The sequence below is a fragment of the Pteropus medius genome, unplaced genomic scaffold, assembly GCF_902729225.1.
Source record: "Pteropus medius unplaced genomic scaffold, Ma_sr-lr_union100, whole genome shotgun sequence".
NCBI lineage: Eukaryota > Metazoa > Chordata > Mammalia > Chiroptera > Pteropodidae > Pteropus > Pteropus medius.
This window is the reverse complement of record NW_024350921.1, coordinates 3,048,105-3,070,919: the sequence shown is the minus strand read 5'-3', so window position 1 is coordinate 3,070,919 and position 22,815 is coordinate 3,048,105. Positions and strand designations below refer to the sequence as shown.

Sequence of the window (22,815 nt, the reverse complement as noted above, 5' to 3'; positions counted from 1 at the left end):
CAGGGGCTGTTACAAGAGATACGTAAAATCACATGACATAATAAAGTAATATACACAGGACGTGTGACAGAACTATTTATAGGTTACATGGTTATAGGTTATAAGAATGTGGGCAAGTACTTAACACAGACTGAACATTTTTGTAGAGCTCACATTTATCAAGTACCTGCTGTGTGCTATGCTTTTATAAATACCTTTTTAATCCCTAGAAACAATGAAGTTGATGTCCTTACAAACCAGAATCACCGGAAGTGCCAGTACTTGAAAAATGTTTTCATGATTATAAGACATGACGTATTGAGGAGGGTGGTCAGTTACTTTTTTCAGTGATATTTTTCATTCGGCTTTTCTTAAGTCACTTTAGCCTTTCTAAACAAGTGCCTTTACATGCTGTTTTCCCTGCCGGGAATACCTTTACTCTATTTCTCCATTTAACACATTCCCATTTGTCTTCTGAGAATTACATCAAACGCCACCTTGCCTGCAACCACTTCCCTGACCCCTCTAGGACCCCGTTACTCTCTTCTCTATTCACACCCCTATTAGCGCACGTGCCATGCTTTCCTACTGCTCCTCCATCTTGGCCAGACCAGTATGGCCAGGCCATTTTCTCCCCATCCTTGTTTCTGCCTTCGACTTCCACATTACCTGGAGCAATCACAAAGGGCTGAAATGTACTTTTTTCCTTTCACATGCCAAGTGCTCACGTGAAAGGGTCATCTAAACAGGACTCCTGGTGTCATCCGAGCCAACAAACAACCCTCAATTCCTACTCCCATTCCTATCCTCAGAAGCACAGGCTCACTTACTGTAACACTCCATTCTTTCCCCCAACAGATTTCAATCTGGCCTCACCATAATTCCAGATGTGCAACTGCTTGGTCAAGAGTCACCAAGGCTTCTTTTCAAATCTCAAGACTTTTTTTCAGGTCTCTTCCATATGAGGTCGCTGTCTTCCCCTCTTTTACAGCTATGCCCCCTCCTATATCTCTGCAAGTTTTTTCTTGTCTTTGCTAAACACATCTCTGTTCCCCACTCAAATGCTGGTTTCCTCTGTTGTTTCATTCAGATAAAAGCAACCATTTTCTACACTTCTAAATTTCTCTTTATTCTTTTGTAGTATTTTTGAGCTGTTTTCCAAAGCAGTTAGGGCATTTTACATTGTTTCAGTGAAAGACAATATAAAAATGAAAATGCAGAATATTACTTATACTTCCAAAGTATTTTTTTCTTTTAAATAACAAGGCAAAAATACAAATTCTTGTTTAGAGGGGAAGTGTCAGAGCAATGGTCTAGGCAACATTGCCCAACAGAACTTCCTCCAATGACAGAATTAGTCTATAATCTGTGCTGTCTGATACGACAGCCAATAAGCCTACATGACTAATGTGCACTTGACATGTTAGAAGTACAACCAAAGAACTAAATTTTATCTAATATCAATTAACTTTAATTTAAACAACACATAGCTAGGGGAAACCACACAGCTATAGGCTGTTTTGACCAAAGCCTTCAAGCAGTACAGCTAGTACTGTACTGATGCTACTGATGTGTATTTCAGCAAGGCTTTTAAATTTCATTAAATTGTTACAAAGTCCACAATTTAATTTTACTGGTTTAAGTTAAAAAGCAAAAATCTACTGCCACAACAGAGTAGTAACCAGATAGTCTTTGAATACATTTCCACAATGAAGCTAGGCTTGATGACTGTTCCTGATTTTCTCTTTCGTGAGGTAAGAGGGTGGGACGGTAGCACTTTAACACCTCAGAAATGTGACTTGATTCTTCGAGGCTTGAATGGGTTAACGCCATCATGGAAACCACCTGGAAAGCTGGTGTTCCCGACACCTCTCTTGGCACTGCTGAGGCCCTCTGCCACTGACCAGAACGGCCTGTGCAGAATGGGCCTAAGGTAAGAGAATTTGGATCGTATACCCCATTTCAGCCTGGATTTCAGTGCTGGGGCAGAAGAGAGAAACATTTATATACTGGAAGTAGCAGAAAATCTAAGTGCATGTATACCCACAAATATGCATATGGGGTGAAAATGAGAGTAATATCACAAAAGTCTCCAGATTCCCAATTGGTCTTCTTGTAGTTTTCATTAATTTGAGGGTCCTTATTGTCACAGCTCTTGTTATCCCCCCACCCTTTTGTTCTTTTTCCCTTGTTAATCTTGCTAACGGAAAGAAAAAGATAAAAATATCGAGTTGTAACAGATACTGAAAACTCTTTCTGCATGTTTTTGCAACTCCTTCCTCCTAGAAACAAAGCATAAAAGTCACCAAACATAATGACAAAAATGACAAGTGCCTACCTCCTCTTGTGTCATAGGAACACTCAGTTGAAGAAACAACATCGTCCTTGGGAGCCCGCGAGAATAGGGCCTTGTTTGCAAATTGTCTTCCAGGGCACCTCCTCTTGCTCACTCTCGTGTGGCTTTCAGTCTAGGTCCAGAGTAAGTCTCCCCACCAGCATCTTTCTCTCCAAAGCCTGCCATTGCCAATGACGTAGCTACTGGAAAGTCTACATGACTACAAAGCACACAGACATGTGTGCTGCAGTCGGCTGTTTCAGCACCCATGTCACCAGCGTGGTCTTGCTGAAGTAACTGCTACTTGTTATTATGGGCAGCTCAGTATCAGCTTTGAAGACACTGACCCCAAACCACCCTGTGATGGGAGCAAGACCCTCTCAGGGAGCATAACAGTATCCTGCTTCTATCCTTTCAGACCTTCTTTCTTTCCCGTAGCCCAAGATTAAGTCTTTGCCTTCCCTGACCAGGATTACCTAGCCCTAACTCAAAGCCAGGCTAGGAGAAATTAGGCCAGTGGCAGGTACACCCTATGCCCCTAAGTTGGTCTATTAGGGTACTGGAACTTGACATTTATTTTAGTAGCAGGGCATTTGCTCAAGCTCTTTGAAATAAAAATTTAACTCTCCATCTCTATCCTCACCCCCACTGCCCTTTGGCTTTCTCGAGCAGTTTCCCTTAAAAGCCACAGGCTCTTCCAAGAGACTTCCCCTTGCTCTTCCTGAAGCCACAGACTTCATCCTCACTCCTCACACCTGACAGCCTCTGCCCCATACTGGACAACACTTCATGGAAGATAGTTTTCCATGGGCTGATTTCTTGAGTCCCTGGGGCTTCCCAAAATACACCATGACTAAAAATAAAATTCCCAATTCAACATAAAGCTAAGGAGAGTATTTTAAATAAGATAATTATAATATAGAGTTAGTAACAAAAATGGTTGGGGACAGCTGGGCAATTTCACATAAAATTTTAAATTGAGGTAAAGATTTGGTTAGGAAAGGTTCAGAAGTATAACTAGAAAAGAAAATGAGAAACACAAAGGCAAAGGAAGTGTTAAAATAGTTTTTTAAAGCAGTTTTCTGATATGTTATTCAGAACTACCTATATTAGAATGATAAAAAAGGCAGAATTTAAATATAAGGACAGGTGAAATTAAGGTAACCAGAAAGTCACTGGAGGAAGTGGTGTGGGAACTACCTGGCTCTGTTAATGTTGACCAATCTGTCAAATGCTGTGCCCTGTGATTCCCTGACACGAGTGTGGCCTCATCCCGGCACTAGAGAAAAAGCCCCAGCAGGAAATGGCCCTCGACTGCCTGAAAATCAGAGGAAAATTGGCATTTCATATCGGAATTGGGGTTTGGCCCACCTGGACCAAGTTTATCAACCAGGACAGAATTAGCAGAAATTTCATAATTATCTGAAATAACTACTTTTTCACTTCTAAGCAATCTATATGAAAAACTTACTTAAACCAAGAAAAACAATCCTTCCACAAAAACAAAACTATGTATATCAGTTGGAACTCGATTAATGATTCTTCAAAAAGCTTGAAAATAGCCTAATTATTACTAGCCTAATATTTTATTTGTTTTAGGCTTAACATTTATTTCAAGAGACCTTTTCTCAGTCTAGGAGTAAGAATTTGGACGTGGTCTGTAGTTAACAAACAGGTATTCAAACACCATCGACACCCATGAACACATACTAAAACAGGTGCAAAATCACTGCCTCACTCTGATTTAAGGTTGTTGATGCCTTAATCTTTCAGTTTTAAATTCACTCCGAAGAAAATGTGAGCCATAAGGAAACACAGGGTATTTTCCCATAGTAAGTTCTACCTTAACAATTTCTATATTATGTTCTTGAATTTGTATGGAATTCAACTTGGCAAAGTTCTTGGATGTTTTTAACTAATCCCACATTTGAAAAAATTGTTACATATATGGCTTCGGTTCAATGATTGGTTGTGACAAAAACAAAAAACAAAAACCCTGCTTCTTCTGGGGAAAAAAAAAAGGTGGAGAACAGACAGTCCCCAACTTACAATGATTCAACTTATAATTTTTCAACTTCATGGTGGTGCAAAAGAGATATGCATTTCACAGAAAAACATACTTAAAGTTTTGAATTTTGATCCTTTCCTCAACTGATAGGCAGTACGGTACTCTCGTGATGCTGGACAGTGGCAGTGCCCAAAGCTCTCAGCTGGCCACGTGATCACCAGGGTGCCCAACCAGTACGTGACAGTGTGTTCACGGTGACAGAGACTTTGTCCAACAATGGGCTAATGTAAGTGCTCTGAGCATGTCTCAGGTAGGCCAGGCTAAGCTATTATGTTCTGTAGGTTAGGTGTATTAAATTTCTTTTTTTAAAAAATGTATTCTGACTTACAATATTTTCAACTTAACATTGGGTTTACCAAAATACAACTCTCTCATAAGTCCAAAACCATATGTATACAGTTAATGATAAGTATAGAGAGAATCCTTTATAAATTTATTAGACTGCAGCATGATTTATTTGAATCTAAAATAAAAAAATACCGACAAAAATAAAGAATGTAAACTTTTACAAGTTAATCCAAGTAACTCATAGAGTAATATGATTCTCATTTGTAAACATGTTTCTTGATTTTTTAGATTTTACCTAGAATGTTGGTAATGGAAGGGTTCCCTGAAATGAAGGGAAAGTATTTAACTCTATTCTTTGGTTTATGTCAAAGTATAAAAGGACTGCAGACTCAGCCCAGAAGCACAGGGTCAGGAATGCAATCTCAATTAATTAGGTATCCCAGCTGGGCAGGGGGTTTGCAGCTGTTAACTTGATCAATGACTTACCTAAATGTCATCTCTACTGATTCGCTTATAAATTACTAGCAAGTGAGACTAATGTACAGGTGCTAATTTATTTAAACTGTTCTCTACATTTCTACATAGCTTTATAAACTGCATCTGGCACCTAATGTTAGCTGTCAGTTGTACTTAGACATGCCTGTCCTAACGACTCTGTTCATTAGAAGTGAGCACAAATTATGAAATATTGTGAAAAATGATACATCAAATGGAATGGGCACAGCAAATCAATTAGAGAAACTTCATACAGCACATTCACACTTAGGAGAATAAAACATTCTGGTTTCAGAATGAGGTCTATAATACCAATTAAAAAGTAATTGGTAGGCTTCAGCAGTGTTATATATCAATTTGCTGGCTTTTTTCCTGAAATTCTATAGTAATATAGAACTTAACTTTTAATTCCCAAATAAAGACATTAGTAAATGCAAGTGCAATTCCACATTCATAATATTTTATATAACCACAACGTCTCCACCTTAAAATTTATAACAGATACTGCTTAACTCAAAAATGAAAATGCACATACCAGTGGTCCTTAACTTTGTGTGCTTATGGCGTGATTTCTGGAGGAATCATTTTGGATGGTACATTTGAAAAGATTAAAAAAGACTCAACAGTACTGAACAGATTAGCAATAACGGTCATTCCAAGTCCACTCTAATGTAACAATGTGTGATAGTGTCTACAGAATTCCATGGGCACTGACTGCACTACATACCCAGCCAGCCTTTAGCCTTGGGGCATGATTTGAGGACATTTGTTTATACCCTGCCCTTGTTGCATACTTGGGGCTTATTTCTTTATAGTTCCCACACACAGAATATCCTTTGGATCAAAGTATGCTTTACATCGAATTACAAAACCCACTCATCTCAATGTTTATTTGACAGATTCCTCCTCACAATATATATACTGTTACAAAAAATACTTCTTAGACATGGATCAACATCTGGAAGATACCTGTGAAAGGTTTATGGAACAGGGGTTGAGAACTGCAGCATTAAGACCTATTTTCAAAATATTCAGTATGCATTTTAAGCTCTTTTTAGCAAGTCACCATATGCACTACTGATTGTTAGAAGGGACCGGTTTTTCCTCCTGTTAGATCCTCTGAAGGTTATCGGTTAGTGGTTCAGCGGGAAAGAGCAAAAAGTGGTTTCTTTCTTTTCGATATACTTTAAAAAATCAGGAAAAATTAAACTTTTTGAAATGGAGAAAATCTATAGCTGTTTGTGACTAATTTATTTTTAGTTAATTTGGTATTTTACCAACTAAAAATAATTTTTTCATATAAATTTAATAGCAAGACTGAACATTAAATATAGCAAATTTTGCAAAAAAAAATCTAACAAGTAGATATATAGTCTGTAGTTTTAATAATTAAAAATCTAAATAATGACTAAAATCAACAGTGACAAGCAGAATTATTTTTATTCACAAAATTTTATCTGTTATATTTCTTCTTATTTTACCAACTCACATCTGAACTCTTATTAAAAGCCTTTTTAAGGAAACACTAGCATATTAAATTAGCTAAGAATATTTTTCACACATAAGTTATGTATGCTGCATTCATTAAGGCCAAAGCCCAGATTCAAACTCAACTTTCTGGAATAAAGCTATAAACCTATACATCAACCAAAAAAAAGGCCTATGGAGAGCAGAAACAGCTGACAAAAATTTATGATTTTATTCAGTAGGAAAGGCATATAGAACCTCATGCTGAATCCAATAGCTCTTAGATTTAATTCACAAACCCAGCAAGTTTCATTATGCTGGAAGGGTGGAAGGCAGGCAAGAGTGGCTAGAGGCAGACACAGAGGCAGAGACACCTTGACAGGAAAGGAGATGGCAAGAACCAGAATTAAGCATAGGCAGACCATTCAGTGCAGGCACAAACATGCACTATGAGCCACAGTTGGGGTATAACAATTTAACAACCATACTAAAAAGGAAAATCCTGAGGCACTGTAATGTTAAAATATACTCACTATACTCTACTATACAAGGTTGGGGAAACTGCAAATCATTTTAGAAAATGTTACTAAAAATAATTAATCTTTGGAAGTATAGACCAAACAGACTTTGGATACAAAATCACCTTGTACTGCCTTGGTCTCTTCAACAACAAATACTTACTATCCCATAAGGAATGTGTATAAGGCTCCCAGACAGCATTGCACATGTATAAGAAGTTTTTAAAAAGGGGTGGTATTTTTTATTATAAGTTAAAATTAATGGAAAATTCTCTTTTGTGGAATATCTAATGTCTTGATCATATTAAAAAAAAACAGAAAAAATCACTGTACCTACTTTTAATTTATATATTAAAAGCCAAACACACATAAAAAGCATTATAATTTTTAAATATGTAACAGCAATCACAGTGATCTTCTAAAGATTATCTGGAAGCTTAAAAGGGATATCAAAGTATTTATTTTTGTCTTAGAAATAACTAAGCATTTTATCAGTATGGAAATGCTAAATGAGACTCAAAAGTTATACTGTCTCTCAGATTATATATGTCACTGAATCTCTTACAAAAATAATAGTTTCAAAACCATAAAATGAAAACAAGAACCATAATGGGTATATAATTTTAAAACCTTGATGACAATTGGTTTTCACTGTCCTCTTTGCTTTTATATCTACTCATATGCCAAAGGGAGTTCACTAAATTTAATAAAATGTCCAAAGAGTTAATTGATACAAAATGTGAGACTTCTGAAGCAGATCTATCACTTGCAGGTAAGTTTAGCACAAAAGAATTACGTCACCGGTATCAAGGAAAATGGCTAACACTCCCACACGGGCTTTTAGATAGTGAGTGAGGGGCGACAAAACACCAACCTATGACATAATGCAACCTCCAGTTTAAATCACTCAGTGATAAATCAATGTACTCAACATAATTTCAGATTTTTTTTCCCAACATTCGGTCTCAGGTGGCAGGGAAGATTTGTATGACAAAGGCAATTAGAAAACTAGTAAGTTATGGTAGATTTTATTTATTGCAATTAATAGTAATGAGAACAATAACACATTGCCTTAATCTCATTCTCCTCAGTTATATCCTTAGGTAGGCAAGCAGCTATTACTATTTTGGAGATGAGAAAATCAAGTAATAGAGTGCTGTAACTTCCTAAACATTACAATGCTAGTTACACTGAAAAAATATCTCCTTATCCCAGGTTCTGCATCTTCCTACGACATCACTTCAATTATAATGATTTTTTTAAAAAAGATCTTTTTAACAAATTCTGCATCTATATTCCTCACAAGAAATTCAGCTTCATTTTAAGAGTTTATATATTTTAAAGAAGTAATTGGATATTTTTTCAGATTAATTCATGATTTCATTACTTTACTTGCTAAATCTATGGGAGATTTTTATTATATTCTATTACCACAATGACACAAAATAACATCAACTTACTTTCACTGTACACACACACACACACACACACACACACACAGTTTTAAAGTACAGAAGAGCTGTCCCTCCTACATTTACATAGTGATGTTAAACATATCTTCTCTGAAAAACAATCCTATATTTTAAAAACCAGAACTTAACATACTGTTTCTACCTGACTGAATGATAGGATCTTTTAAGATTTCTCTAAATAAAATAAAAAAGGTATTCTAGATGAAAACATCAACATGTGTCTGTAGTAAACACCTTAACAACAACAACAAAAATTTAAAGATATTTAATATATGAAAGTAGATATTTTAAATCTTAAAATTTTTGCTTAAATGCATTTCATAGATGGTTTTGGCTATTATTATTTTAGCAAATGAGTATTAAGCAGTATAGAAAAACAAGTTTCTAATACATAAAATAATAAAAGGTTTAATCTAAAGACAATGGCACCTAATTTACTTATGTGGAAATTCTACAGTAAACCTAAACATTTAACTAGGTGACTAAATTAAATTATCGGTGATATCTAATCTGTAGAAATTAAATTCTAATAAAAATAATTTTAACATACAAAACTAATATTCTGATTAAACATCCAAGCAAAGAACTAACCACTCCAATCTAATTTGTTTTTAATACTTATGCTGTGAAAATGTTTATCCGTTCAAATAGAATTACAAAACTGTTGACTGATTCTGTTTCTCTCAGTGAGCTAAATATGCCTCATGTACATCCAAAAAGGTAGTAAAAGAGATGCTCAAAATAGCCTTAGTGGTAAACTCAGTTGGGTCACAGGATCCTCCTATTGCGAACAATTACTGAGGAACATGCAGGTCACACGGAGAGAGGGGACGGCCATTTTAAAAAGCAAATAGTAATAAAGAAAAAAAAAAAGTATCCCCCCACTCCCAAATCCCAGGCCCAGATGGCTTCACTGATGAATTCAACCAAACATTTAAAGAAGAATTAATACCAATTCTTCAAAAATTCTTCCAAAAATAGAAGAGGAGAGAACACTTCTCAACTCATTATATGAATCTAGCATTACCCTCATGTCAAAATCAAAGACATTAAAAGATCAGCATCAATTAGAAGCAAAAATCCTCAGCAAAATGCTAGCAAATCAAATCTGGAAACACATTAAAAAAAGATTATCCACACTGACAAGGTGGGGTTTATTCCAGGAATGCAAAGTTGGTTTAACACCCAAATCGATTAATGTGAAAAACAAACAAATAACCTGTATCCTTTAAAGTATTAGTTAAGTTTGATACAAGATAAAATCTCTGATTCGTATGAGTCTTAACTGACACCTAACACTTTGTGTTAGCTCGAGGTCATTATTAAAAGTTTTACTATTCATAATGTTATTGAACAATGTTAAAAAATAAACATCTATATTTGCTTCTGTCATTCTCAGAACAAATCTATAGGTGAAATGAGACTGTGCTCTATGACTGACTTGTGATTTGTTATGTCATAAGCTTTTTTTGGATTTGTTTGTCTCTTTAACCCTAACAATAACATGAAAGCAGTTGTTACTATTTTAATTTAATAAAGACAAAGAAAATTAAAAAATCAATTAACATGACACACCATACCGATAAAAGCCATGATCATCTCAAAAAAAGCAAAAAAAAGCATTTAACAATATCCCACACCCCTTTATGATAAAAAAAAGTTTAACAAACTAGGAATGGAAAGAAACTTCCTGTATCAGATAAAGAGTATCTACCAAAACCTATAGCTACCGTCATATTTAATGGCAAAAGACTAAAAGATTTCCTCCAAGATCAGGAACAAAATGAGGATGTCCAATCTCACCATGTCTATTCAACACTTTTACAGGTGCTAGCCAGGGCAATTAGACAAGAAAAAGGAATAAAAGGCATCCAGACTGGAAAAAAAAAAAGTAAAACTATTTCTATGTACAGGTGACATTTTATATACAGAAAATTCTAAGAAATCCACTAAAAAACTATAAGTAAATGAGTTTAGCAAGGTTGTAGGATTCAAATATTCAAAAATTAATTGTATTTCTATCACTTGCAATAAAGAATCCAAAAATAAAATAATACAATTTTACTGAAAATTGAGTTTTTTTAAAAAGAAATTAATGCATTTAATATAAGCATAAGAAAAAGTATTCCTAAGGAACAAATTTTTTAAAAATACCAAAGTTAAACTCAAAACTATAAAACATCATCGACAAAATTAAAGAAGATCCAAATAAACAGAAAGATATCCCACATTTACAAATTAGAAGGCTTAACATTAAGATGGCAATACTCCTGAACCTGACCTAGAGATTTGACACAATCCCTAGTAAAATCCTAGCTGGCTCTTTGCAGAAATTGACAAGCTCATCCTAAAATTCATATGGAAATTCAAGGGGTACAGAATAGCCAAAATGATTTTGAAACAGAAGAACAGAGTAGGAGTACCAGCACTTCCCAGTTTCAACATTTTAGTACAAAGTTATCTAGACAACTTTGTGATCAAGACAGTGTAATACTGGCATAAGGCAAAACATATAGATCAATGAAATATAATTGAGAGTCCAGAAATAAACACTCATGTTTACAGCCAATTGATTTTCAGTAAGGATGACCAAAAAAAAAAAAATTCAATGGGGAAACAAGTCTTTTCAACAACTGTCATGGTGATAACCGGATATCCAGATTTCCACATGTAAAAGAATGAAACTAGACCCTTATCTCACACCCTGTATAAAAATTACCCCAAAATGAATCAAAGACCTGGGTAAGAACTAAAACTACAAAACCTTCAGATGAAAACATAACTGTAAATCTTCATGACCTTGGATTAGCAATGGTTTCTTAGGTATGAGACCCAAGAGAAGTGAAAACATATGACCACAGAAAAACTTTTACAGACATGTATATAGCAGCATTATTCAGAGCCAAAAATGGAAACGATCCAAATGTCCATCAACTGATGAATGGCTAAAAATAAATATGGTATATCCATACAATGAAAAACTATTTGGCAATAAAAAGGATTGAATTGACACATGATAAAACATGGATCAATCGTGAAAACAATATACTAAGTGAAAGAAACCAGTCACAAGAGACCACATATTATATGATTCTATTTCTATGAAATGTCCAGAAGAAGCAATTCTATACAGACAGAAAGTAAAAAGTAGTTGCCTAGAGCTGGGTGAGTGGGGGAAGTTTCATCATGGGTGATGAAAATGTTCTATAATTAGACTGTAGTGATGGCTGTACAACTCTGGACAGACTAAAAACCAGTGAATTAGATGATATGTGGATTACATTCCAATAAAGCAGACCCCCACATAAATAAATAAATAAATAAATAAATAAAAGGAAACAGCAAAAGAAGTGGTCTTAAGAAAGAAAATTTAAGGGAGCAGAGATGTAGAGATTATATCTCAATTTGGAAAACACAATTTGTATAGTACGACAATTGTGCCAAGACATTGACTCTTTCATTATCTTTTTAAAAAATACATGTTATTAAATGGGGAAAGACAAGATCTTATTTTTGTACTTTTCTTCAATTCTTCTTGAAAGACATCATTTTTTGAGCATGTAGCTAAAATTAGGTAATATATTCTAGATACTATCAGGTGTCCATTATCTATGAAATAAGGCTGATATGAAGAAGGAACACTAGGTTCAAAGTTTAAAGTTTTAGAGCTTTTACCTTTATCCATACGTATATATTTAATGCTTATCCTTCTCTTCTAAAAATGGAGCAATACCTACACTACCTATGATAAAACCAGTGTTATAAAAATATAGTTTCTTAATATATCCCAAATATTGTCCAGATTACCATAAGGTTCAAAAACAAGACAGCAGCTATGAGGTCAATAACTCCAAATCGCCTGGACCTAGAAAGGCAATAAGCCATCCTTCTGGCTTAGCAAAGATGTTGGTCTGGTGCCTTAAAGAGGTACTTAAGTACCATTCACAAGTAACTAGGTATGGTATACAAAAATATGAGAAACAAACTAAAATGCCTAAAACCACAAAATGATTAAAACAATAATATATTTAAAATCATATAAAATATTAAATCTATAGAAAGATGTTATTCTTCAGTTAAATATAAATCACCATGGGATGTTATGTTACTGATCAAAAAATTAGAACAAGCTTCAAAGTCGTTAAATTTAAGCTCTTTTGCTAGCTATTCTGGCATGCCTAGCAAAAAAGTAATATTGATTATTACTACTTTTATTGGGATAATAATTCAAGAGTGGGACAGGAATAGCATAGTCTAATCTATTCTCAAATCACTTAGAACATTCCCTCACTTTGAAAATTCAAATGTAGAGTTAAATTGATAAAAAAAAAAAAAACATGGGGCTTAAGGTTACTAAGGCATTTCCTATAAAACTGACTATTTCCAATACCACTGGTTTTATCATTTAGTAAGAAAGCTAGATTTAAGACTATACTCTAAGTATTTCCAATTGTGTATAAGCATTCATAGTGGCTCCTATGACCCTCAATCAAGAAAAGTATCTACTTCTAGTTAAAATCTAAAAACTCACCATGTTTTATGATGCTTCAAATACAGAGGAGCACCTCTCTTTGAAACTATAGTTTCAACTTGCAAAGTATAGTGGCATTTCCCTTATTCTGACAGTTTGATTAAAATTTACACACAGCTAAAGGGCTCAAGCTGAAGAAGGGCGCTTTCAACATCTAAAACTCTACGCAATCACTTCTCCAACAGCGTAACTGTACTTACATCAATATCCTCTTGGGTAAAAGTTTCTGGATCTTCTCCCATCATGTTGGCTAAATGTCTCTTTCCTATGTTGAATTCCTCAATCTGCTTTTTAATAAAATCCGCTGTATACATTTCACGTCTTAAGGCTGCAACATTTTTCTTTGTTGTTAAAACTGTGGTATGTCTTAGCCTTAATATCTAGCAGAAAATATAAAGAAAAAGAAAAAAATTAAATTAAACAACAATCTTGTAGGCTACTTTCTCCATTTAGAACAGGATATTCAAACAATTGTCTTTTTTATTATGGTACTTAGTTGGCAGGCGTCTGCAAACAAGGTAAAAGTCCTATTAAGAAAGCTGTTAGAGCCAGAGGAGAGAAAGAGCAATTAGGGGAATCGTTTTATAAACTATATAAATGTCTAACCAATGTATACTTGAAAATAATAAAACAAAATTTTTAAAAAAAGCTGTTAGAAATTGTCCTCTGCTCAAAAGCTTGCTTTTAAAAGCCTATGCTTACAAAGTAGTTTAAACTACTCTCATTTCAAACAATTAAAAGCAAAACTACTTGTAAGTGATATGCCACTTCCTTATCTACTACAAGCATCCACATTTGATACCGATTGGTCAATGTCAGCTAGTTGTGATATTTGACACACACAGAATAGTGATGTGCCACTCCCTTAAAAAGAGGCAAATGTTAAAAGAAAAAAAAAAAGAGGCAAACGTTCCTGCAGACAGAAACTAGCAAGCAGAAGACATGGGAGTATAGAGGCATGTACTTGTACTTGGGAACAGCACCTTAGACTGCAGATACCTTTCTGAAGGGTACAAATGCAGCCTATCTTTAAATACCTTAAAATAATAGGGTTGGCTTAGTTTGAGACTTTATTCTATGGTCCTTATTTTAAGCTGACACAATGAAGAAACTGCTTCACTAAATATCGAAATTTCTTATTAATTTGGTTCATTATTCTATGTAGAAATAAGGTCATTCACATCCTTTTAAACAATCAGTAATGACAGGACACCTACTGTTACTCTTTTATGCTATGGCACTAGGAATTTCCCAAGGCATTAATACCAAAGAAACAGAAATCTACATCTACACACTCTGTAATATTTTGTCGATCATCTTTCCAATTCCTATAAATTTCCCTTGTATGTTTCAATGTTATAGTCAATGCACGATTTAGTTCAGGAAGGTAGACTGTACCTTTCAACATTGTAAAGTGCTCCATTTCCATGCAATACTTTTATCTTGAATTCAATTCTGTTGGATCATAACACTGCAACCCTTTTAAACTTCCATTTGTACTTCCATTTGCACATTCCACTCACTATCCACATTTTTTATTTTAATTGAGTCATTTTAGGTTCTGTTCCTTTGACTTGATCTGAGTTTTTAAATACATGAGAATATCTCATTTAAATGGGTTTTAATATATTGTCTTATTTTTCATTTTATCTTTTTTGTATCCTTCCTTCCTATTTTCTTTTACTATATGCTCTGTAGCTTTTTAAATTTATCTTTTGATCTGGTAAGCACTATACGGCCTGCTTTTATTTTACTAGTGATTATCTATATGTCTCTGAATAAAATGTTTACATGTATCTCTCCTACTAACTTCAGAAATAAACAATATCCACTGAATTCTCACCTACTTATTCTGTTCTTTTTCAATCACAGCAATTATCCATTATTCTGCTCTTAATATATAGCAGCTTCTTTAGTCTTATTCTTGACCCCTTCTGCGGTCTATGATTTTTAAATCTTTACTCCATATTTTTGTTGTTGTTGGTTTTTCATGTTTTTTGGCTTTTTTTTTTAGTTTTCTGCAGTGTCGATTCTTGAGCCACTCTGAATTTTTAGCTTCCTATATCACTTCTATCTTCAAAATTCTTTCCTAATAGTTTATTTTACTCATATCTTCTTGTCTGATCCTGTTTCATAAAACTCTCTCTCACCCAAACTTTTTAATAAATGTTCTTGACAATGTGAAGTAGTTATAATTCTAGCATTTTATTGAGTAAATATTCCCTTATATTTTCTTCGTCTCTCTCTTCCACATTGCTCTTTTTCTTCTTTTGTTCCTACATTTTAGCATCATTTCAAGTAAAGAATTTGAGTACTGGCTTGAAGACTCATTTCTTCACTTGATTTAAAATTACCCTGGGTCTGTCTATATTCTCCAGAGTCTATATTCTCCAGAGTTTGTGACATGAGGTGGTAGCTTTCGTACTTTTAACATAAATGAGGCTTAAAAAATGTCTGTAAACTTCTTTAGTGTTGTTCATTTAGAAAGGGCTTTTAAAAAAAACATGTCCATAATTTCCTACTTTCCATAAAATCTCTTTAGGATCTTTAGAATCTTTTCGAAGATATCTATACATACTGCTTAAGAATATGATATTCTGGAAATTCATAATATTTATTAAAGTTACAAAGCCATCACGTAAGTACCAGACTATTGAATATATTAAATCTTTTGCATTATTCCAGCAATGAATTCATACAAAAATACTTACATGTGAAGGAGTCCATTATTCATTAATACAATCTATTAAGTAAGATGAAGCTGAGTATGAAATGACCAGATCTTTAGCTAAGAACAACAAGAATTCCTAGAGAGAATTTATTTTGCCATTGTTAAGTATAATTACCAAGAAAAATTTTTTAATGGTTCCATTTCCAAATGAAAAGCTATGACAGTGAATTTTCCTGACTTTGTTTTTACAAAATTGTATAGCTACAACTTGACAGATATGTTTTTTTTTTAAGATAATCAGTGGGTCAGATGACTATAATTTCAATCAAACAGATTGCCAAAGAAGCAGACACATCCTGACAAAGCAGTGATGCCCCAAATCTGGCCAAATGCCAGGGCTACGCACTACTTTAGTGGTATTACAGCAGTATTAAGGAGTTTCCTTTTTGTTCAACTGGATAAAAATGAACAAAGAAGAATCTGCTGCTAATTTGAATAGAAAAGGTAAAAAAAATACTTTGAGGAATAAAAAAAGGTAAAGACTGAAGTCAGATTAGAGAAAATGTGTAGAAAAAAAACAATAGAAGGACTACAAGAGAGTGATTATGGTAACCTTTTTGAAGAGGTTTATACTTTTAAAACTAGCGGTTTCTGGATTCAAGCAAAAGAAACTGACTTTGCTTTACTTAAACAAAAGAGACACTTCTTAGAAGGCTAATAGGAGCCCATAGGGCAAAACTTGAAGCAGGAAGGATTCAAAGCATCTTTGGCAGTTAAAAAGCAAGAACTACAACAATCCACGGCAGCACATTCAGTGAAGTCAGAATGTGGCCATTTAGATAAATGGTATTACAATCACCCTTGTCTCTCTGCCTCAGAGCTCAGGGGAGGGAATATGTAATGCAGCTACCATGGGTCAGGTGCTACAGATTATAGTTCTGTACTGTATCCAGTGGGGAAGAACTCATTCTTCCTGAGACTGAGGTGCCGCTACAAAGGGGAAAAAAATGCCAGGTTAAACAAACAAGGAAATCTACTGTACTACTTAAGCAAAACTCATCATTTATATCCATTCCACAAGCGACTTAAATTAAGAGACTTAACATACTTACCAATCAAATGACGTATGTGGACGTTGTTTGAATCCCGATTTAAGCAAACCAACTATAAAGTTGTTGTTGGGACAACCAGAGAAATTTGAACATTGAATGGGTAATAGATTATATTAAATTATGGTTCATTCTGTTAGATGTGCTCATAGTGGCATGGATACTTTGTTTTTTAAAAAATCTTTACCTGTTAGAGATGCATATTTAAGTACCTATATGTAAAATAACAGAAAGTCTGAGAAATACATTAAAAGCCTCTAGAAAAAAAAAGGTAGAGACAGATGAAACAAGATTGGCAAAATATTAATAACTGTTGAAGCTGGTTGACATATACACAGGATTCATTATATTTCTCTACTTTTTTATATGCTTGAATATGCTTTATTTCTAATAAAATTCTAAAAAGTAAACTATTTTATAAGTTCAATTAACAAATTTGAGCAACTATGGGCCAGGCTATGTACTAAATTTTAACAGAAATAACTGTAAAGGAAAATCTAGTGGTATAAAAATGAGAATGTTGCTACACTGAGACAAAGAAACATGCGGCATGGTAAAGATGTAATTTTTTCATTTAAGTTACTAATCTTACTTGGCAAAAAGTAATGTAGCAGGTGTTCACACGTACGCAAATGTGCATACACACACATGGAAACCCACATATCCTTATACATAAGAACTCTTCACAAGTTTAATTCAAGAAACAATCAGTGAGCATCTAGGAGACATCTGTAGGCACTGTGCTAGGTGTCACCATGGGGGATATACAGGTTATGTTATTTTTCTCAAGAGTTTTACAAACCAACTGTAGGGGAAAGACCTAAACGTATGAGACACTTAGACAATAACAAAAGAAGTGTGTGTGGGTCTTTCACCGTTGTAGGAAGGTAGACTTCCACCTGGTAGTCACACTTTTGTGCAGTCCTCTCCCCGCGAGTGTAAGCTGGACCTAGCAACCTTCTTCTGTTGAACAGAATACTACTAAAGTGATAGAATGTCATTTCTGAGATTAGGTTACAGAAAGATTCTGTCTTCTCTCTTTTTTACCCTCTCTTGAAAAATCTGATGGAAGCCCTCTGTAGTGAGCTGCCCCAGAAGCCCATGTGGCAAGAATGACGGCAACAGCCAGCCCTATAGCCTACCAGGGCATGTACACTGCTAACACTCACACCGAATGATCTGGAAAGTAGACTTCCACCCTCCAGCCTTGAGATGGCTGTAGACACAGCCAACACCTGAGCTGCTTCCTTATGGGAGACGCTGGGCAGGAGACCCAGTTAAGCTGTGCCTAGAACGCTGATTCACAGACACCGAGATAACAAATATCTGTTATTTAAAGCAGCTAAATTTGAGGATAATTATTATGCAGCAATAAATAATTCATTCATCATCCTAATTACAACAATAAAGCACAGTTTAAAAAACTTTACTTACTTTATTTTATAAGAGAAAAAAAGGTGGGAAAGATGTTAACAGCTATCATTAAGTTCTCTTTAATTTGTAAACTGCTACATAAGGAAAATGCAAATTGTAGTGTCCGGATATTTTCCATAATTAAAGCAATGAGGAGCACACTAAATTTATCCTTAAAAGGACAGGATGAAATATCAAAGAGAATAACTTATCCTACCAAAAGGGCTTTCTTTTCCATTGCTAATAAACTGGAATTTTTAAAAAATTCAAAAATTATGTGGAGGAAAACGTAACTAATTTACAGAGCTGTATAAAGCATTTGATACAAATGCAAGTCAATTTTTAAATTTGTTTTTCAAAGAGTTTTTTAAAGTTTATTAAGACACTACTGTAAACCAACTAGATGCTGTGATAAATATAGAACATTACAACCTTCAGGAGCCCATAAGATGAAATGAGAAGATACTTAAGACAAGGACAGCAATGTTCTTACTAAAACAAACAAACAAACAAAAAACCCCACACATACACACATACACAGATGAGCTAAGTCACCAAATGTTATCGATCACCCTTTTCTGGTAGATAGTCCAATTCAACAATGGCATATTGGCTCAGTAAAATCAGAAAGTTTAAGTACTAAGAAAGTGCTTAGTAGAAAATAAAATTAAAAGGATGTATTATTGATATTTTATAGTAAAACTGTTCAAAATAGAAATTGGTCTATTGTTTTTCCATATTACAAAAGTCAGAAATATTATAGAAAGCTAAATTAGCATTCCTACATTAAATTATATTGAGGATTTAAGAATTCATAGGTAACCTTTGTAGTACACCACAACTATAAATTGCTTATAATAGTTTATATAATAATATAATTTGTGACAAATAAAAAAATTCAAGTACTTTAGTGCAGCAAAACAGATCATCATCTGGACCCTGCAAAACTTTCCAGTCCCGTCTGTCACCATTTTCTCATCAATTATTATACCTATTATAATTCCTACACCCAATTATTTGTTTGTCACCAGAATCCACTGACTCTGTACATCTCTGTCCCTTGTGTACCTATTACATCTTTCTAGAACAGAATATTTCTTTATGCATATAGTTCCTAAGGACTCTACTGTCACCTCCTCTGTGAAGCTGCCCACGGGTCAACATAGTACAATCCGTTTGAAATGAGCATTGCACTTCTGTGCTCTTCTGTGCTCTTCCGTATTCACCTCTGTAACCCTCACAGTACACTGTACGTAGATCCCTGATATTCACGGGCTTATAATCTAAAAAGTTTAGCCGTTCATGAGTAAGAGTCCTTCTTCAACTCCAAATTTGGGACACTCAGATATTTGCAATTGTATTGTGGCATTAATATGAAACACATGTGCCACAAGATTGGCATGCAGGAAAAAAATCTGCTAGTAAGGGTCCCAAATGAGCACCCAGGAGTCAGAGCTTAACAAAACTTGTTTCTTTTTCCTTGTTGCATCAGTGTTCTCACTGTGACCCACAGGAATAGCTACTGTTTATACCACCACCTTGTACACACTTACACATATAAACAAAATGCAAAAATATTTACACTGTATGAGAAGCACTTTATTACTATTATTCTATTCTTCCTCTCTTCTTTAAGTTGTCTGGAACCTCTGAAGGGATTTCATAACTAATCAGTTATGACCCCAAAAATAACAGGTATAGTGTTTCAGGTACTTAAGAAATGATTAATATTTTTGTTATTTTATGAAACATGGCCCCTAAGAGAAATATAACTATTAATGTTGGAGACGGAAGTGAAGAAACATTAATATTTAAGACAGACAAGCTCTGTGCCAGAAAAAGCTTTATGAATGTCTTTAACCATATATGTGTATGTATATATGGTTATATAGTTATATATATAATCTTTAAAAGTCTAATGGGGTCAGTAAAGTCTTTCAGTTATATCTGAGCTGTACTTCATATGGTAAAACATGTGCTGTGGTGTTATTCAGGAACTGGGGATTCAGCTGTCTCAAGATCATGCCTTGAGAGAACTAAGGTTGGATACTGTTCGCTAATTGTTGGTTTGACTATGATGTGTTTACTTCACAGTGCCTGGCTCAAGTAAAGTGCTCAGAAGTATTTGCCAAAGGGGGATGGGGGGAGCTTTCTTTCAAGAGTGGTCAGGGACATGAAAATTAAAGTAACAAGAAGAAAATTTTCACTCATCTTATTGAAAAAATAGTAACAATACCTAATGCACGTAGAAGAGAGGGCACTCTCATATATCAGGGATTAAATGTGAATTGCTACAGCCTTTTGGAAAGCTATAGGGAAATAGCTATTAAAATTTAAGACATACACATCTTTTAGAGCAAAAACTTCACAACTGGAACTCTCTTCAAAAGAAATAAAAGCTAGGGTTTACTGGACATTTTATTAGTGAGAAGAAAATGGAAAGAAAGCGAATGCCCATCAATTATTAAAATAACTTTGATACACTCCCACCACAGAATATTATACAAGTTAGATACACAATAGGTGACTTGGAGAGGTTTCTATTACATATGTAAGTTAGAGAAGCAAAAAATACAATGGGATCCATTTTTTAAAAAGTATGCGTATGCATGTATGTTTGTATATAACTAAAAGAACATAGAGGAAGTTATAGAAGGGTATATAGGTTCAGGAAATCCAGAGAGGGAAAGTTAGCAACCCCCCTCACTGGTACACACATGAAGTGTCAACGATAAAAATATTCTGTATGCTACAGTCCCTTTTATAGATAATTGTGGGTATACAGGACATAGTCAAAAGAAATGCAAGAAAGAATTTAAACTTCCAGCATATTTTCCAATAAAAAGTAAAAAGAAAAGTTTGATGGATAAATGAATGGATGTAAGAAAACAGAAACTGCACAGATGCAAGGAAGGGACTTTAAAAAGTCACTATCTATCCTCACCACTGTGTGACTGTCTCCATTGAGTCTTCCAGGCCACTGCAGGAGTCCAGTTCTCATTCTCCTCCTCCCTCCCGGACCGCGGGGCACGCGGGAAGGAGGAGACCCAACATCATACCTAGGCAAGGACTCTTCTTTCCTTGGCAGCCAAGTCAAGGGAAGGGACGCTCTAGTTCTTCCTGCAGGTAACTTCGCCCCTCAGTGCATTCTGCGAAATCCTGAAACCACCTCCAAAGTGGTTGGTGCAAAACAATACCCACTTCTCTCTCAACCTCAGGCTCTACTAAGTACCTAAGGCCCTAGGAACTCGTCTGAGGGCACCCGAGACACCAAGGGAAGGTGGCGACGCTGGCTCCACATCCTTGCGCTATAAGGATCAGTGCTCCCGCTTCTCCCAGGCCTTACCTGGGATGCGAAACCTGTTTGCAAGTCAGCAGTCGGGGCTTTCCAGAGGCCTTGTCCCGGGGCCAGGCTAACTCTTCCCCTGAGAAGGAGCCGGGAGGAAATTGCAGCGCCGGAGGACACACAGGAGGCCGCCATGTTGACTGTAGAGGGTGCAGAGGGCGGGGGCGGGGCCTAGGGACTGCGCAGGCGCCAGTGGGCCGGGTTCGCGAGGTGGTCGAGTAGAAGTTTTCTCAAGATTATTGAAACAGGGGGCGTGTCCTGCGGCTGAAGGTGGCTGATAGGGTGCTTGAGCCCGTGGGACGAGGCCAGTTCCACACCCTGGCCCGCGTTGACAGCGAGCTGTGGAGGGAATGAGTCCTACATCTTGCCCTTTTTCCTATTTCGCACGTCTTGAATTAAGTCGCTCTCCAAGTCTCCTTGGTACTGACTTGCATGTGACTCTTTAACCAACCCTTCTTTCCCATGGGCACTGCTGCTCCTTCAACCGGCTCACCCTGAACCGCAGAACCTGCACAGCCCGCCCGCACCTCCCTCTCCATGCTCCTCTTCTCTGCTCCGCTCTAATGCCGACGCTCCTCTCTTCCTCGCGCAAGAGTGTACTCCAAGCCTTGGTTCCTGTCTGCCTGCTTTCCTAGCATGGGTATTCCCTCCTCTCTACCCTTCTCCATTTTTCAAAGTCTCCACCATCCATCCTGCAGCAACTGCCAGGCCACTGGGTTCCATGGCACTCTTACGTTGTTTTTTGAACTATAATACTAACAGGCTAAACCGAAAACCTGTGAGGACGAAACGCTGTCCTATCTTTGCATGTCCCTGTAGTGTTAGTACTAAGCCTTACTTCAGACCCAATCAGAAATAAATAAATAGGTGTTGAAGAGAGATGAGTATGTTTTACCTTCTGAGCCGTGTGCTCCTGACGGAAACTCCCCGGGCGCTTTACACGGAATACACATTAAATGGTGTAGTAAACAGCTCTGAAAGGTTTCCAAACGTTTAGGTTTGAAGGATCGATAAAACTATAACACAAACTTACAAAAAAATCTGAGGTCACACAAAGTTGTCAAGCCAATAAATGCCACCTACGATCACCATCGTTTCTTAAAACACGGAACACTTTAACATT

At 35.6% G+C, this 22,815-nt stretch overlaps 1 protein-coding gene across 3 annotated transcripts in view; it reads right to left on the bottom strand.

Annotated features, from left to right (window-relative positions):
• Positions 1-21,864, bottom strand: part of MRPS9 (mitochondrial ribosomal protein S9) — a 58,271-nt gene extending 36,407 nt beyond the window's left edge. For 2 of the 3 annotated variants that reach the window (XM_039840129.1, XM_039840130.1), the window contains exons 1-2: positions 21,693-21,827; positions 13,354-13,533 (exon numbers count right to left, since the gene is read on the bottom strand). In XM_039840129.1, the coding sequence (XP_039696063.1) occupies positions 13,354-13,533; positions 21,693-21,827 (315 nt within the window). Of the gene's footprint in view, positions 1-13,353; positions 13,534-21,692 lie in introns of all 3 variants that reach the window. The other variant, XM_039840128.1, reaches the window with a different exon arrangement.
• Positions 21,865-22,815: the final 951 nt, after the last annotated feature.